Below are 17357 nucleotides of genomic sequence, written 5' to 3'. Positions count from 1 at the left end.
CAAGGAGAGAGAAAGTGTGTGTGTGTGTGTTTGTGGTGTATAGAATCAAGGATGTCCCACCAAACATCCAAAATCAGCAAATACAAAATGGAATAAGTGTAAAATAAAGGCTGGCATCCTATCGGTGCTTTACAAACATGTGGTGTTTTTTTGGGGAGGAGAGGGGGGTGTTGGCCATTGCATCATGTCCAGTTTCAGTTCACAATTGCATAGTTCTGTAAGTGTAAGCATTGCACATGCAACTACACACTTTTGGATGGTGCATAGGCACTTTTCAATACCTTCAGTGAACCACATAATTCACTGAGATTGTGGAAGCAGCCAAGCAGTTCCCCCATTGGACTAATAAATGAGCACATCCACAAATATGGCATGGATAGTAAAATATTTGTATTCAACAGAAGGGTAATATACCAGAAAAACCGCTTAAACTAAATGAGCCAGCTGAGCAGTAGCACAAGGGAGCTCTCTGAGTGCACCCATGTGGCCAAAGCGAGGCCATTTGGATTGAGATGGAATTGTGCCTGGCTGCCATCCAGCAGCTGCCCTCAAGCCTGGCAAAACGGTTGTGTAAGAACATAGGAAATTATTGTATGAAGCTTCAGTTATCTGAGATTAAGTAAGTAGTTATGCCTTCATTGGGAGAGGTGGGGGGTGCAGGGAAACCTCTTTAAATCCTGAGTCTCCGGCCAAATGGAATTATTGCCTCCTCACGAATAAGGAGGCTTGCCTTCATTGGGAATGGGTGGATGGATGCAGAGAAACCTCTTTAAATCCCCATCTCTGTGAATTACCCTGGAATTACCTATCTCACATATTTTAATAATGGGTTAACTGCGCAAATGACACCTATTCATGGGATTTTCCCATTCATTAAAAGTTGTAGCAGAAGCACAGATTGACTACAGGATAGCTACTGCCCAGATACGAGGCTGTGCTATAGGATCCCAACATTAGAGTGAACATAGTGCTTCTATCCAGCTATAAAAGAGCAGTGCGATAATGTCCATAGTAGACATTTCCTTATCAAAGGTGAGAAAACGTTATTACGCTAGTATAGCCCTTGGTTATTGTAACATAAAGCTTCAGAAAGATTCTGGTCCCTGTTTCTTGTCCACACTAGCTGTGCCTTCACCACAGTTGGGACACTGAGAAAGCTGTTTCTCCCAAGGCGGCTCACAAATAAAATTCTAAAAACATATTACAATAAAACAGTTAAAATCTCATCTAAGAACAATATAGAATTACAAACATTAAAATCACACTAAAACCATGATATCACCCAATTAGTCAAGCCACCCCATGTTTATACATTAAAAGCCTGCTTGAATAAAGCCATTTTTGCTTGCCGACAAAAGGCAGGCAATGAGGGGATCAGCCTTGCTTCCCATGGAATGACATTTCAGAGGACAGGAACAGACACCGAGAAGGCTCTCTCTTGTGTCCTCAACAGGCGAGCCTGTGATGGTGACAGGACCAAGAGAAAGCCTTCTCCTGAAGATCTTAGGGCTTTAACTGGTTCATATGGGGAGATATGCGCACGTTACAAACCGCCATAAGGGACGTCCTCAGGACGTCCTAGGTTTAAAAAGGGGCGTTACTTCTTGACACCCCCAAGCCTAATACGTCCTGAGGACGTACAAGATGGTGGTGCCCCATCTACATGGGGGCCGCCATGATGGCATCACGAATGTGCCGCCCCCAAACGAGGTGGTGCGGATGTGGCGCCGTCGCGCCGCGCGAGGGCGCTTAGTGTGCCCTTTCATCGGAGCAGGAAGGAGCTCCAAAACAGAGCTCCTTCCTGGTCTTGCGTCGCTGGGCGCAGCCTTTAGATGGCTGCGCCCAGCGACGCAAGGGAGAAAGGGGCCAAGCGGCCCCTTTCTCCTCCCCAGCGCTGCGGGATGTCCTTGGGGCTTGAAGCCCCAAGGACACCCCTTTCCAGGCCTCAGGGAAGGGGCCTTTTGTCGCTTCCCCGCGGCCTGGAAAGCGGCGGATCGGGGCCTCAGCGGCTGCCGCTCTGGCTGCTGAGGCCCCGATCCGGCGGGGAAAAGGGCGGGTGCAGGCCACTGCTTTTCGACAGTCTGTAACGCGCCATGGTCTCTCAATTAATCTGGACCTAAGCCGTGTAGGGCTTTATAAGTCATAACCAGCACTTTGCATTGTGCTTGGAAACGAATTGGTAGGAATATGCAAAACAAAACAAATAAGTACTTTTGCCAATTATCTAATCCCATTGCATAGACCATACTTGTTTTACAGAACAAAAGAGGGGAGCTTATTGTTTTAAAAAGCAAATAAATGTAGGTCAAATCAGTTACAGCAGAGTAATAAAAAAATGCTTGGTTTGCTCTGCTCAGTCTTTCTCACAATACCTGGGAATATGCTGACTGTGATCATGTTTTAAGCCACTGGTGGGAGAGAGGATTCCTCAAACCCCAAGCCTTCTTGGGTGAAAAAAGGTGGGAAGGGAAGAGCAGTGTAAGCATGTTTACTTTACAGTCTCTCGGAAGTTGAAAATTGTCTCTGAGAGATGATGACTCACTTGGGTAGCTCTATAAAAATCAACTGTGTTACAGGCTAAACCATCAGACTTCAGAAAGTTTAGTATTCATCCAGCAGAATGCATCTAAGTGCTGCAGCTGCCTTTTCCCTGTTGCTGGGCATTTCATGGTGTTATAGACTACCGATATCGGACGAAGATGATAGCGATGAGTTCACAAAGCAAGATTTTGAGTTTGCAGAGGTATAGTACCGGTCTCCCTATACAAAAATTTTACTCTGTTACTTCAGTCTTCTCCATTTCTCTCTGTTGTCCTCTCTTGCAAGCTGCACAAAACAGAGACTTGTCTTTCTGCTTATGTCAACTTGTATAACAATGATGAAGCCCTTATTTTTCTCCTCCTCCTCTGTCATGAACTATGGTTTCTTAGCAAATTGAAAGTCTTAAGTGTTGTTTTGTCTCTGTTCAGCGCTATCTAAAGACCCATTACAATCTCCTGTCCAATCCTGCTGGCCTGCTGCGAAAATCAGCTGGTACATTTGCTTCCAAACTTCGAGAAATGCAAGCATTTTTTGGACTGGATGTCACAGGCAAACTAGATGAAGACACATATGAGCTGATGCAACAGCCACGCTGTGGTGTTCCTGATGTGGGGGAATACAACTTTTTCCCTCGAAAGCTGAAATGGCCACAGAATAATTTAACATACAGGTAAGAAAACTGGCTCTAGGTTCTGACATCTCTTTTTGTGGTATCAGAACAAAACAATGCACTGTTAGTATATATTTTTAAAAGATAAAAGAAAATACCCTATGCTAAAACAGACAAATGTTGTCTAACGCAAATTCTCCAGAGTCTTAAGGTTTGCTATTTCTTGTTTCATTTAAAAACCCTTTTCAACCACTTCTTTTTCAGTGTGGTTGTATCTACCTTGTACTTTTGTATCATTGCACCAACATCATAAAGGCCTGTTACAGACTGCCAAAATAAAGCTGCTTCAGGTCTCTTTGGAGGTATGCTGTTTAAATGATGCATGCATCCTAAGAATCCGGAAGCTGCACCAAAGCTGCACTCCAGTGCTTAGGAATGGAGTGTGGCTTTGGCGCAACCTCCAGACTCTTAGGACCCATGCATCATTTAAATAGCATACCTCCAAAGAGACCCGAAGCAGCTGTATTTTGGCAGTCTGTAACAGGCCTTAGTTATTCTAGGGCTACACTCTTCATCCATATGAACTGCAAATGGAAGGCATTGTGCAACTTTTATAAACCTTTTATATTTTCTTCCCCCTGGCCCTACAAAGGCCACATGTCTTTCACTGTATGTCACTATTCAGATTTATAGTAAATAGAGGGGAGGGCAAAATGAATTGCCTTCCTAAATAAATAAAAAATCTGCCCTCCCCATTAAATTCTCCTTATGCCCCAAATTTCTAGGAAATTTATGAAAAATTTCACATTTAGCACTCTTATATTTGTTGTGTTTGCATTCCTTTGATTATTTTTTCTGCCCCATTTCTACCGACATCTATAATATATTTTTAAATCATCATCTGAAATGTTAAATTGTTGCAATACTATAGATTTGGGGGTTGAAAGAAAATATCATTGTAAGGGCAGAAATAAGACAAGCAAACTTCAGAGCTGACCTAAGAAGGAATGAGCATCCTTTCATTGGGAGCGCAGACAGAATCCTTATTTGGGAGGGCAATGTACTCATTTTCTCCCATGCTACACCCCTGCTGGTCCTGTATGACATTGTTTCATGCGCCCATTTATAAATAGTAAGAGGTATCAAAGAATAAGTACACCTGGGTTTTCTGAGTAGGGAAAGCAGAAATGGAACCAACAATATCCTTTAGTGAAGTTGTATGCTCTTATTTTTGAGAAGACATGGCTAACATAGTGTGTGTAATCATTGCATGCTTGGATACTAGAAAGCCGGTTCACCAAAAAAACAAGTTTAGGATTATGCCATTAGTTTAACTGAATCAAAAGAAGCAAGCCATCTTAATTGTGTGTGGAGTTTGTCCTTTACAGACACTTCCAAAAGGTAATTCTGATACATACATTTGTATGTTTATATTTGCTAAATAGGTAATGGGGGAAAGCAGATCACAGGAGCATTTTGCAACATTTCTGATCCAATTGTTTTTGTTTCACAGGATTGTAAATTACACCCCTGACCTGAAAAAGTCTGAAGTGGACAGAGCATTCAGGAAAGCTTTCAAGGTTTGGTCTGATGTGACACCGCTCAACTTTACAAGAATTCGCAGTGGTACTGCTGATATCATGATCTCCTTTGGAAGGAGAGGTAATAAGGGAGAAATGGCTTTGCATGTTAATAGTTGTTCTACTTCTTCATTTTATTATCAGTTAAGTGTGCTCATCATATTTATGGTTCTTTCAAATATTTGCAGAACATGGTGATTTCTATCCCTTTGATGGACCTTCTGGACTCTTGGCTCATGCTTTTCCTCCTGGACCAAATTCTGGAGGAGATGCCCATTTTGATGAAGATGAGCTGTGGTCAACTGATTCCAATGGTAACATGCACTCTAAAGTACATCTAGCACCTTGTGGGTTGTTGTTTTTAAATAATATTTGACCACAATGCTAGATAATGTTCAACTAGTGAATTACAGACAATAACGTTTTCACTTTGCTCAGATATCTGTGATTCACAGTTGTTTATATTAATAAGTAACTGAACAGCAAACTAAACAGATCATTTTGATTATGGTTTACTTGCTGTTCCTTCTTCCTGCAGCCTTGCATATCCTCTGAAGCATCCCTGATGGCATTCAATTTAACCTGGAAGTGTGTTCCAATTAATTGAGGATACTTTGATTTAGACTTCCTGCATGGCAGGGGGGTTGGACTGGATGGCCCTTGCAGTCTCTTCCAACTCTATGATTCTATGAATTTACTAGCCTTAGTCCCATATAAATACATGTGGGATTGGAGCCTCAATTTGACTTCATTAGCACTAAGCATTAGCACTAGACTGCTATGTATGTGCTAGTTTACTGTTCAGTTTAGAACTTGGAAACATTACTTTTTGGACTACCAGTCCTAAAACTCCTAGCCAGTATCACCAGTGCCTATGCAGGCTGGAGGATTCTAGGAACTTTTCCCCCAAATCCTGTTCAGTTAATTCACTTCAGTGAGAGACACATTTCCACTGCCCTACTAAAAAAGAAAAAAGAAGAAGAAAATTAGTGAATAGTTCTATGAAGCATTAATATTTTCATCATCACTTTTTAATTATTATATTTATTTATATCCTGCTTTCCCCCCAAAACTGGGAAACATATGTTGCAAAAACTGTGTTAATTAACAGGATCAGGTTAGTGCTGTTGTGTGGTATAAACGTTAATGTTTCCTTAATACATGGCATGTGTCTCCTAGGATATAACTTGTTTCTTGTGGCTGCCCATGAGTTTGGTCATTCTCTGGGACTTGAGCACTCCAGAGACCCTGGAGCATTGATGTATCCAGTTTACACATATACAGGAAACACTGGCTTCTTACTTCCAGATGATGATGTACAAGGAATCCAGGTTCTTTATGGTACGTCTGGCTTTTGTCTCAACTCTTTCTGCACACTTCTAATTCAGGAATGGAACTTACCAGCAATCAGTTTCCTCAGTGGAGCCTGTTTAACAGCCTGATATCCCATTGGATGACTTTGCATTGCTTGCACAGAATTACAGCTTCTTATGATCATTCCCTGTGTTAGATCCTACAAACCAGTTTATCCACTTCAAAGCTGTGCTGTCATCACCTAAAATATTAATATATAGGACAAAATCAAAACAAATTTAAAACATTCAAAGGCAAGCAATGTCTTTATTAGGACCAGTAATAATTCCACAGAGCCAGCATGGTTTAGTGATTTGAGCATTGACTATAGTTGCATCCACACTGTAGAAATAATCCAGATTGACATCACTTTAACTGCCATGGCTTGGTGCTATGGAATTCTGGGGATGGTACTGTAGTTTGTTGTGGCACTAGAGGTCTCTGACAAAGAAGGCTAAATAGTTCACAAAACTACAGTTCCTAGAATTCCATAGCATTCTGAGCATCCTGAGCCATGACAGTTAAAATGTTGTCAACTTGGATTATTTCTGCAGTGTGGATACAGCCTATGACTCTGCAGACCAGGATTCAAATGCCCATCCAGCCATGGAAACCCACTGGATGACTTTTGGCAAGTCACATTCTCTCAACCTTAGAGGAAGGCAAAGGCAAACCCTCTCCAAGAAAACCCCATGACAGGTTCACTTTAGGGTTGCCATAAGTTGGAAATGATTTGAAGGTACACAACAACGTTCCTCAATAGCATGCAAACTTTCATGTCCTTCAAAACTATTCAAAACTGAGTAGTACAAAAATAAGGATGGGTGTGTGAGCTGGGACGAAGGATCAAAGTCCAAATTTTTACTAGAACCTTTAAGGTGTAAGATTTGCAATTAAACTCAGTCTCAAAATGGAAAATACAAGCTTAATCAATTTCTGGTAGGTGTGCTTGTATAATTTGCCTTGTGAGATGAAGACCAAATGGAGAGCTCCCCTATCCTGAAACATAAGGTTGCTAGCAGCTTTGAGACCCACCTCTTGCCTTAGGTAAAACACACAAGTTTCTTATAGCAGACATACAAAGAAATAACAAATGTTATTCATATTTGGCATATGCATCTACCCTCTAGTTTTTCTCTTTTATGTTTCTACCTCTTTGTTGTTTAAATATTAACTAGACCTTTTCCCATATATTTCTCAATCATCCCATAACACACTGGCAAAAAGGAACATATTTCCTTCCTTGTTGCTTTAGCCCTTAGGTCTGCCATTAATGTTATTGCTGCTGGTTCTGCAAGTGTAACACATTCCATCCCATGTTGAAACACATTCCATTACAGATTCCCCACTGCCTCCCCACAGGTCCTCTTTCAAGCCCAATGGGGCTACAGGCCTCCTTAAACTGACCTTCTGCTTCTTTTTAAAAACACCCCCCCTCAAATTCAATGGAAGCTGAAGAGGGATATGTTTCATGTACCTAATTGGCTACAAGTGTCCTGGAAAGCCTCCAAGAAGAACTATTACATACTTTTCTCATGTCATCCTATATAATATTAAAACAATTTTGCACACCATTAACACACTGTATTTCTGGACAGGCAAAGGAGACCATGATCCTCATCCTGATGATCACCCCAAAACTCCTGAGAAATGTAGCCCAAACCTGACTCTTGATGCTATCACAGAACTTCGAGGAGAAATGATGATCTTTAAGGACAGGTAAGAGCCAAATGAAATAGTGTTTCATTTATATGTATAGGCTCTTATCCATATACAGTACTCTGTGTGTTTTTGGTCCATAAAGAGAGCCATGATTAATTATACAACCAAATTGCTTTAGTATTGCTTTTGATGAGTTCAAATCCTTCAGACCAAGTACAGCCAACTAGTCATTCAGTTCCACCAAATCAAGGTTTGTATGTGTTCCTCCAAGTTATTTCCAAATTATGATGACCTTTGGGTAAACATATATCATGGAGTTTTCTTGGCAAGATTTGTTCAAGGGGGTTTGCTCTTCCCTTCCTCTAAGGCTGAGCTAGTGTGACTTGCCCAAAATCATCCAGTGAGCTAAGCCGAACTCTGAACCTTGGTCTTCAGAGTCATAGTCCAATGCTCAACCCACTACACCACACTGGCCCATGTTCTTAACAGTAATAAATAATTCTTACTGGCATATAGAATGTCAGATTGTACAATAGCAGGCTATTTTTTTTATTAACGTGGCTGTATTTTTATATAGCTGCTTTAGAAAAATTACACTGGGTCCTTGTTAACTGCAGGGGTTTGGTTCCAGGACCTCCCGTGGATAACAAAATCTGCGGATGGTCAAGTCTCATTAAATCCAATGGCATAGTAAAATGGTGTTCCTTATATAAAATGGCAACTCAAGGATTGCTATTTAGAATTTATACTTCTTTTGAATATTTTCAAGCCATGGATGCTTGAATCCATGGATAAAAAATCTGTGGATAAGGAGGGCTGACTGTATACCAATTTGCTCAGATTCCACCACAACAGCTGACTCTTGGTGCAGGTGGACCTGACAATGGGAAGATGACCTTCTCTCCCCTTATTGTTCATTTGGAGTCCCTCTAGCCACTCAGGAGGTGGCTATAATAAAGACAGCTCATGGTATCAGACATTTTCCCAAGAGATCTAAAGGCACTGGTCCAACTAGACTGGCCATTTGGACATACTTAAATAAATAAATAAATAAATGGTTTATTTATAGCCCGCCTTAGGCCCAGCTGCCTCTTCTGTTTCATCTTCTTCTTCAGCTCCTGATCCATGGACGCATTCATAGCCACCCCCAAGGAAGGTACTGTTAGAGAGGAAAGGGTTTAGAAACTAGCTCAATATGTTCTTCAGAGACCAAGAAACATTCTTTTCCAGCCCCCATGTTTTAGGCAACAACTCTCACAATCGTTCAATGCTAGTCATGCTTTGGAGTGAGTCTACCATCCTAGTTTATCTGTAACTCATACAAACATTTGATGAATATGTTCTAGGCAAGAAATAGGCTTTGTACATTGAATGTCTACAATCAGAATAATTAACAACTATGATATTTATTTGTATGATGCAGCATGACCTGAGAACTGGTCTCAGCAAGTTAATTTACGCACTAATTGAAAGGGCTGTTCAGTTTCTCAATTTCTGATGTTTTTCTTCTTGTCACAGGTTCTTCTGGCGCCTACATCCTCAGATGGTTGATGCAGATTTGGTACAAATTAAGTCCTTTTGGCCAGAAATCCCCAGCAAGATTGATGCAGCATACGAAAATTCTGAGAATGATCATGTGTTGCTTTTTAGAGGTAAGTTCCTGCAGAGAGTAGGAAGTAGCGAAATCCCTGTTCCATGCATTATAGGGAAAAGCCAGAAGGAAATTGTGTGAGAATTTGAAGAAAATTTCCCATCTTCAGCAATTAGAACTTCCAACCCTTCTACTTATAGTTAATGTGAAATGAAGAGAGTGACTATTTTTTAAATCAAATGCATATTATGGCTGCCAATCCATTTCTGGGCAGAATTCAAAGTACTTTAAAGTTCTACGTGGTTTGGGTCTTTTTAATTTAGGGAGGCATTTGGTTTTTAACTTATGGTGACAGATGGAGTGTTTTATTTCTATTTTATTACATTTAAATATGTTTTTAAAACCACATTTTAAATGCGATAAATGTGTTTTATAAAACTGTGCTTAACTTGTGTTTTTAATGTCTGCATTTAAAATAGAACTCTGGTTTGGTTGTGTTTTATCTTTTGTATTCATTGGCGGGATACACACCGCCATATAGTACGTATTGTATACATACTAGGGTTAGGAAGGGGTGGTGCTTCCGCACCCCCCTAACCCTAGTACGTATACAATACGTACAAGATGGCGGCACCCCTTCCACATGGGCGCCACCATCTTTCCATACTGGACGCATAGTGTCCAGACGTGTCGCGGCGCCTATGACGTCGCGAATGCGCCTGCGGCGCCTCGCAACATCATAGAGGCGGCGCAGAAAGAAGCTCCGAAATGGAGCTTCTTTTTTGCTCCGCGCAGCAGTTGCGCGGTTTGGCTGCTGCGGCTCCCGCGTGGAGCAAATGGTGCCAGCGGGGGAGCGCCGCAAAGCGGCGGTTTGTATCCCGCCATTGTTTTTTCATTGTACTATGTTTTTAAATGGTTGTAAGCGATCTTGAATACTGTGCTGAAAAAAGCAGATTTTAAAAATAAAATAAAATAAAAATGGGGATTTTGTGGTTTTAGGGGAGGGGCATCCAACTAAAAAAATGCATTAATCAATTGGTACAATAACTGCTACAGAGTGGAAGGACAGTAAAATGGTGATGGGTTGGTTTTGGTTTTTTCCCCTCATTTAGTTTCTTTTGTCTTGTGTCTTTTCTCATTTTTTTTCCTTTTACAAATTTCCTCCCATTGGTTGCAGTGAAAGGGATATTTTGTATGCTAGCTTTGTATCTGTCCTACATTTTATAATATGTGTACTTTCGTTACAGAAATCAAAAACATCTTATTGTCCCTGTAAGGGATCAGTGGACTGCAGCCACAATGTGCAAATATTTGCATATGATTAAAATAAGCTTTGAAGGGGGAAAAACATATTTTGTCTTTCTGTAGTCTTTCTATAGTGGCATTTCATTGAATCGAACTTAAATGTGCTCAGCTCTGGTAATCTTCCAATGCCAGCATAATGTGTATAAAGTGCCTGAGGCAGGTGTTTTACCAGTCTCATCCATCACCCCTTTGAGAACAAAATCATTCTCTATCTCATTTACCAGAAGGAGACTAGGACTGAGGCATTGATATACTGTATATGAGGTTATATTATGATCAGCTTGTATCTGAAGGTGGAGGCAAATCTAGGTTTAAGTCTAATACTTCGTTCCCACTCCTTCACAGGCCGGAAATTCTGGGCTTTAAATGGCTATGACATAGTAGAAGGCTACCCAAAGAAAATTTATGAACTGGGTTTGCCAAGATCTGTGAAGGCGATAGATGCAGCTGTCCACATCAGCGAAACAGGCAAAACTCTCTTTTTTGTTGGTGAAAAATACTGGAGGTATGTTGGTGTTGCTAGACCAGTGACATAATATATTTTTCTCTTATTCTTTCTCACTCTTCCAATGGTACAGAACCAGCACTGACATATTGTACCAAACATCTTTTACTCTATGGTTTGGATCGAGATGTTTTGGCCAAACTGACTAGGGGTCTTCTAGTCCCCCAAAATCACTTCCCCAAGCTTTCATGGATATATTGATGAAGTCTTGTGATTTTAGATGCTTTCCAAAGGTAGATTCTGAAGACATTGACCTACTCCAATTAAACTGACTCAATCATCTCCTGATCCATGGGCCAGTTCTTACTCTGGTCCTTATGACTTTCTTAAGTTCATCTGATTTTAATGAGTTTTATCTAAGTATGAATAAGTCTGGCTTTCCCCGCCTTCCTTGTTTTGGCTTCTTTAATTCAAATATTTGGAGCAGAAATTCTTCTGGAATTATTTTAACTCATATTTTTTTGGTAGACCTTATGATCTATAAAGGTATTAAGTCTCTTTTTAACATGGTGGGGAGGGTGGACGATGTGTGATCTATCAGATATTGTTGGACTGCAGTTCCAATTAGTTGTGCTTAGCATCAGAACTGAAGGTCAGGAACATCTGCAGTGCAATAAGTTCCCAAGCCTGTGTGAAGCCCTCAACAGGAAGTCCTGTGGATGAACTGAGTAGGCTCCACTGTGTGGTTTCTTTGTGTTGTCAGGTGTGCATCACCATGCAGAATCTCTTCTACAACCTCAAAAATCTGAGGAAATTACCTCCCAGAAAAGATCTAAGTATCTCCACTACCTTGTGCGTGAAATGTATATACACCACCACTGAACTGGGCACTGGTTTTGTTGCATTTATAGCCTGCTGTTTTATATTGCCACTTCTGTTATTTTTTTTCTTCATCTGGATTTTACATTGTTTGTGTTTTGTTGTGCTAATGCGTGAAACATAGCCACACTGCTCAAGACAGTAAATGAATAGATATGTGTTTGTTTATAATTTGTTTTGTCCTCTTTATTGTAGCTATGATGAAAATAGCCAGGTTATGGAGAAAGACTACCCTAGATTTATCGAGGACGATTTCCCAGGAATTGGTCACCGAGTGGATGCAGCCTATCAGAAAAATGGTATGTCTTTCTGCTCAGGGATGGAGTTGGCATCTGCCATACTTGGGAAATTACTATTGCCCCCAAAGTGCCCCAGTAGTGATATCTGCCCATGAGGACTTGCTTGTGTGTGTGTGTGTTTTGTCTCACTGCTCTAAGCAGTGTTAGGCAGCCTGCTCTTAACTGCCAAGGCAACTACACCAATCCCATTTATAGAAGGTGTTGACCATAAAGCACTTTGCCCAGGATCCCCTCAAACCAGGAGCCAGACCACATTAATGAGATATCCCCTTCCACTCCTAGATGTTTGCCATAATTGATGCACTTACAGCTCATTGAGAAATGTGATGGATATATGGGCCTGGGAAAGGATGGTCTGAAGAAGCCAAGGCGCCCATACATCTAAGGACTTGATCACATGTGGCTTCTGAACTGCAATTAGAAGTGGGGGGGAAAGTGACACCTCCGACCCATAGCTGCTATGTCTCTAAAGCCTTTTAGGGTGTCTGTTTTCATTGACAGGGACTTCCTGGTTTCATTGTCTTAATTGAGCTTGGCTCTAAACTAGGCTTCAGATAAAGAAAGGGCTGATTCTGTTTATGGATGAATCCAAGTTTACGTGGCCAAAATGGAGGAAAACAGGAACCTGTCAATGAGCTTGTGATCATGCTAGCCCCCAAGTGCGAAATGTTGTTGCTGGGGCAGTTGCAATATTAGCAGTCAAATAGTGTCAGTGTCCCCTGATCTCCCCATGTCCTCCTCTTCCCTTTGCTTTTCCTAAGCAAGCTGATTGCTTTTATTTTTTTCTATTTCTTGTTCAAAAATTTAAATCATGGTAGCAGAGCTCTGGAATTGCATGAAAAAGTGAAAATAAATATTAAATTGAAATATGCCAAAGGACATGCTGGGTAGGGCACAGGTCCGGGAGGCAGGCTTAAGGAGGGCTAAGCAAGAGAGCATGATGGCAGAAGCAGCCTGAGTCACATGACCGAGAAGGCATGGGATAATAGCTGCTCACAAAGAGGTATAATTTTGTTTTCTTTAACAAGTATGATTGCAGCAAGAATGGGGCTCATGTGTTAATGCCCTGGCATAGTAGGTGTAAAGATCTTCCTTCTGGCTTTGGAGTTTATCGCACTGCCCTTTTCCATCCTTTCCTCCTGAGCTAGGCATGGGATGAAAACTTTTAAATGCAGATTTTATCACACACCTCCATACCCAGAGAGGAGGCATCCCATACTCGATCGTGGCATCCTGTACCTGATCCAGACTTCTCCTGCACTTTTTGAAAGAACAGGATTTTTCTGTTCCTTGCAAGGTATAGGAGAAGCCCAAATGAGGTACAAGATGCCATGATCAGGTACAGGACTCCTGCCTGCCTGCGCACAAATGTGTGCAATAAAATACAGGTTTAAAAGTTTTCATTCTGCGCCTAGCTCAGGAGGAAAGGACAGGAAAGAGCTGTGCAACAAACCCCTTTGATTCTGGCAGTGTTGATGGTGCCTCACCATCATTGTCTTAACTGTTATTATTATTATTATTATTAACCTTTATTTATGAAGCCCTGTAAATTTACACAGCGCTGTACATACAATCTTTTAGTTAGACGATTCCCTGCCCTCGGGCTTACAATCTAAAAAGACATGACACAGAAGGAGAAGGGAGTGGTGGAGGGAAAGGGTAAGAGGTCCAGCAGTTCCTCTCTACCTCCAAGGCCTGGACCAAGGCAGATGGACTGGAGGGAGGGCGAGGCTTCATAATGGATGGTTAATCGTTTTCCAGGGAAAATACATACTCTCAAGTTGCTGTTATTTATCATCAACTTTCACTTATGGCAACCCAATGAATAAGAGACCTTCAAGGTCCAAAATGATCAACTCAGGTCTTGCGAAGTCAGGACTGTGGCTTCCTCTTAAAAAAGTTTTATGTAATATTTGGCAGGGTATAAATTCATAGATAAAATAGGTGTGGATGTCCCTGCCTGGGAATACCAGGAGGCTGTGAAAGCCTACTCCAGTGTCTTAATCAACAAATCGTTTTGCCAGCTGGGGAAAACATATTTTAAAATACTAAAGATATTTTAAATACTAAATAAAACTCTCAGGTCTCTCTCTCTCTCCAAAACACCCTTATTGATGTAGTTTCAGCAATGTGAGCTTGGGTCTGAACTAGGCTTCAGATAATGAAAGAATTGATTCTGTTCACGGATGAATCCAAGATTAAGTGGCCAAAAATGGAGGAAAACATTTCCACCAATTTCTTTTTCCCCCTGCATCCTTCCATATGGTTCAGTAGGCTCTCATGGGTCTTCCAGTCAGTGGACACAAGGGTCTCCAGTAGGAAAAGGAAATTGGGAGCCATCTTCCTTTCTCACAAATGAAAAAAAGAACTCACAACCCTAGCCATTGTATTTTGAAAACAAGTAATAAGTTGTGTCAATGAAACAAATAATAACATCATAAAATGTGGATTTTTAAAATCTTACTACTTTTCTTCTCCTGCAGGTTATATATACTTTTTCAATGGAGCATTGCAGTTTGAATTCAGCATCTGGAGTGAAAGAATTATTCGGGTCCTGAACACCAACTCAATTTTCTGGTGCTGATCATATTGAGCCAAGTTCTGAACTGTACAATGAGTTGTTGCCTATGAAAAATAAGATTGTGGGTGTTAAAGAGTTTTTGCTGTTGTTTTTAGCCTAGAAGCTTGATTCTGTGAACAAGCCCTGGCAATTCAGCCACTGATTTTATACTGTATATATGGAAATGTTTAGTAAAACAAACATCAGTCTGGAACTGAGTTATATGAAAAAGTGATAGCATTTGTATTTCATAGCATTTTGTAGGGCATTACACTATTTAGAAGTGAGGAAGAAGACAACCTTAATGTCAGGTTCTGATGGAAAGACTGCCTCTGTACCATTATAGTATTCAAGAGCTGAAGATCAATTAGCACCTAGAGAAAGAAATTTAGCACATTTTAGGGTGAAGTCATCCCAAAATCTCCAGAAAATCCAGAGGTTGCTTAACTGTGTAATGTGTCACTTGAGTGTCTCTTCATGCTTTTCTTCCTTGTATTTTAATGCTCCATTTCCCCTGCACTTTCTCCTGTCTGCACCAACCAGATTGTATTTGTTCATCTATTTATTTAAAACATTGGCTGGCCACTTGCAGAGCTAGAAGAATCTACCTTTGAGATGTTAGCTCCCAGAAACACCTGGCAAGCCACTGTCTGCTCTCCAGACTAGATGGTTTGCAAATGGTTCCTTTGTTGCTCCTCCCAAGGTGACTAGAAATGCTGGGCAGTAGCAGTGACACAAAGTGTCCCTTCCAGAATTTGTGGTGTTCTAACCACCGGTGCTCTTCGAATTGTATATTATTGTCACATTGGGCTGGAAGAAGAAACAGGAGCTAGTGGCCCATCCCAGCTTGAGAGGTTCTCAAAAGAGTCCAAAAAAGTAACATTTCCAAGTTCTTCTGATATCCCAGCTAAGACAGAGTGCCTATACAGCAGGGGTGGGGAAGGTCCAACCCCTAGAACACATACAGTCACTGGATATGGGCCACTTTTGGGGCCTTGGAGTCTCTCTCAGTCTTTCAACCTCTCCTGAACCCTACAATATATTTTTAATGACATAATTTTTCGGTGAAGATAATCCAAATGTCTCATCCATAGCACCCATGTTAGTTTGCAGAATAAAAAGGAGGAAGGGAGGGGAGGGTTAAATGAAATGTGGCAATACCTTTAAAAACTAGTTAAGACTAACTAGTTTTTTATTTTTTGCATGAGCTTTTGTGGATGTCAAGCCACTTCTTCGGATGCATTACCAAGTGGTATTCAGGCCTCAGGTATAAAGCATATTCTTTCCCCTCTGTTTCTCCTCCAAAATGGCACCAGGAAGTGATGTGGTATGAGTTACTGCTGCCATTTTGATGGAGAAACAAAGTGGAGGGGAGAGGTATTTGGGCATGCTTGAGGAACTATTGAACGCCAACATCTCAACACTATTACTAATTAGTGGAATTATTTCCTTCCTTGGAACTATTGAAACTTGAGCCATCGCTATATACTACACTACATTTTTTCACCTATTTTGTATTTATTCTAATACCTTCTGGAAATTCTCAGCATATGCTGCATTTAAGGTACTGGTTATGTCTCTTCTTTGTTCTCTGTTTTTATACATTGCTGAATAACCCATAGAAATGTGCATTAATGATGGGTCTTATTTGCTCAAAGCAATTTCTATTTAAACTAAAAAATAAAGCATATAAATGTTGACACGGAAATTTCAGATGTTTACAAATTATTTTTCCTCCTCCCTCTCTCTCACACACACAAACATGCACACATACTGTTAAAATCCATCCCAAACTTTTTTCTTCTTTTATGATCCTTCTCCTAACCACCTTCCTACTTTCTCACACAGCCCCTTTAAAGAGTTTTGTCTCTAACAGGAATCTACCATTTTTTCCATGTTTCATATGAAGAAATTTTGAATGCTGGTAAATTCATCCAAAATGAACTGATATAAAATTTTGTCTGATTCACACTATCCAAAATGCATACAGCTGCTCTTACCATGGAGAAGGACATTTTTTGCACCTGCTTGTCATATAGATATTAAAGTTGAAGATCATTCAGCACAAAAAAAAAATAAAAAAAAAAAAAAAAAGTGCCATTCTTAATTTAGTATCACAAACATAGATCAGTACACAAGGATTCAAGCCCAGATTTTCAGAGTTAAGCATTTAAAATCCTGGACCTGATGTTAGTTTGGTTTCTCTCCACTTTCCTTTTTTTCTCTCTCAAAATCTCAAGATCTTTCCATATCAAATATGAAGGAATTGGTGGATTTTGGTAAATTTGTTGCAAAATTGAACAGACATGGAGTTCTCATCCATCCCTGCCTATGCATCACTTACTGGATGGTGTACTGAGCCAAAATGGTGCCTGAAGCTGGAAGAAGAGTGTAAAGAGCTCAGTATATTGGCTGCTGATGCTTTCCATTTCAACAGTGCATTGAATCCACTCCACATTTCTAATTGAATTCTAAAGATACTGTCCAAAATGGTGAATCTATTTTTGCACAAGATCCAGCATCATGGATCCA

At 40.6% G+C, this 17357-nt stretch overlaps 1 protein-coding gene across 1 annotated transcript; it reads left to right on the top strand.

Annotated features, from left to right (window-relative positions):
• Nucleotides 1–2607: 2607 nt before the first annotated feature.
• Nucleotides 2608–16533, top strand: LOC121926849 (collagenase 3-like). The gene is made up of 10 exons (XM_042460169.1): nt 2608–2743; nt 2970–3211; nt 4665–4813; nt 4920–5045; nt 5911–6072; nt 7683–7803; nt 9265–9398; nt 10988–11147; nt 12162–12265; nt 14749–16533. Exons 1-10 carry the CDS (start codon nt 2621–2623, stop codon nt 14847–14849), a joined length of 1422 nt encoding a protein of 473 aa, XP_042316103.1. The 5' UTR covers nt 2608–2620; the 3' UTR covers nt 14850–16533.
• The last annotated feature ends 824 nt before the right edge of the window (nt 16534–17357 follow it).

Source organism: Sceloporus undulatus, chromosome 3 (genome assembly GCF_019175285.1).
Source record: "Sceloporus undulatus isolate JIND9_A2432 ecotype Alabama chromosome 3, SceUnd_v1.1, whole genome shotgun sequence".
Taxonomy (NCBI): Eukaryota; Metazoa; Chordata; class Lepidosauria; order Squamata; family Phrynosomatidae; genus Sceloporus; species Sceloporus undulatus.
Note: the sequence above shows the minus strand (reverse complement) of the source record. Positions and strands in the feature narration are given on the sequence as shown.

Coding starts and splice junctions, on each gene's coding strand:
- LOC121926849 (XM_042460169.1), top strand. CDS start 2,621: ATGCATCTAAGTGCTGCAGCTGCCTTTTCCCTGTTGCTGGGCATTTCA. Junction 3,212..4,664: donor CAGAATAATTTAACATACAG/GTAAGAAAACTG, acceptor TTTGTTTCACAG/GATTGTAAATTACACCCCTG. Junction 7,804..9,264: donor ATGATGATCTTTAAGGACAG/GTAAGAGCCAAA, acceptor TTCTTGTCACAG/GTTCTTCTGGCGCCTACATC.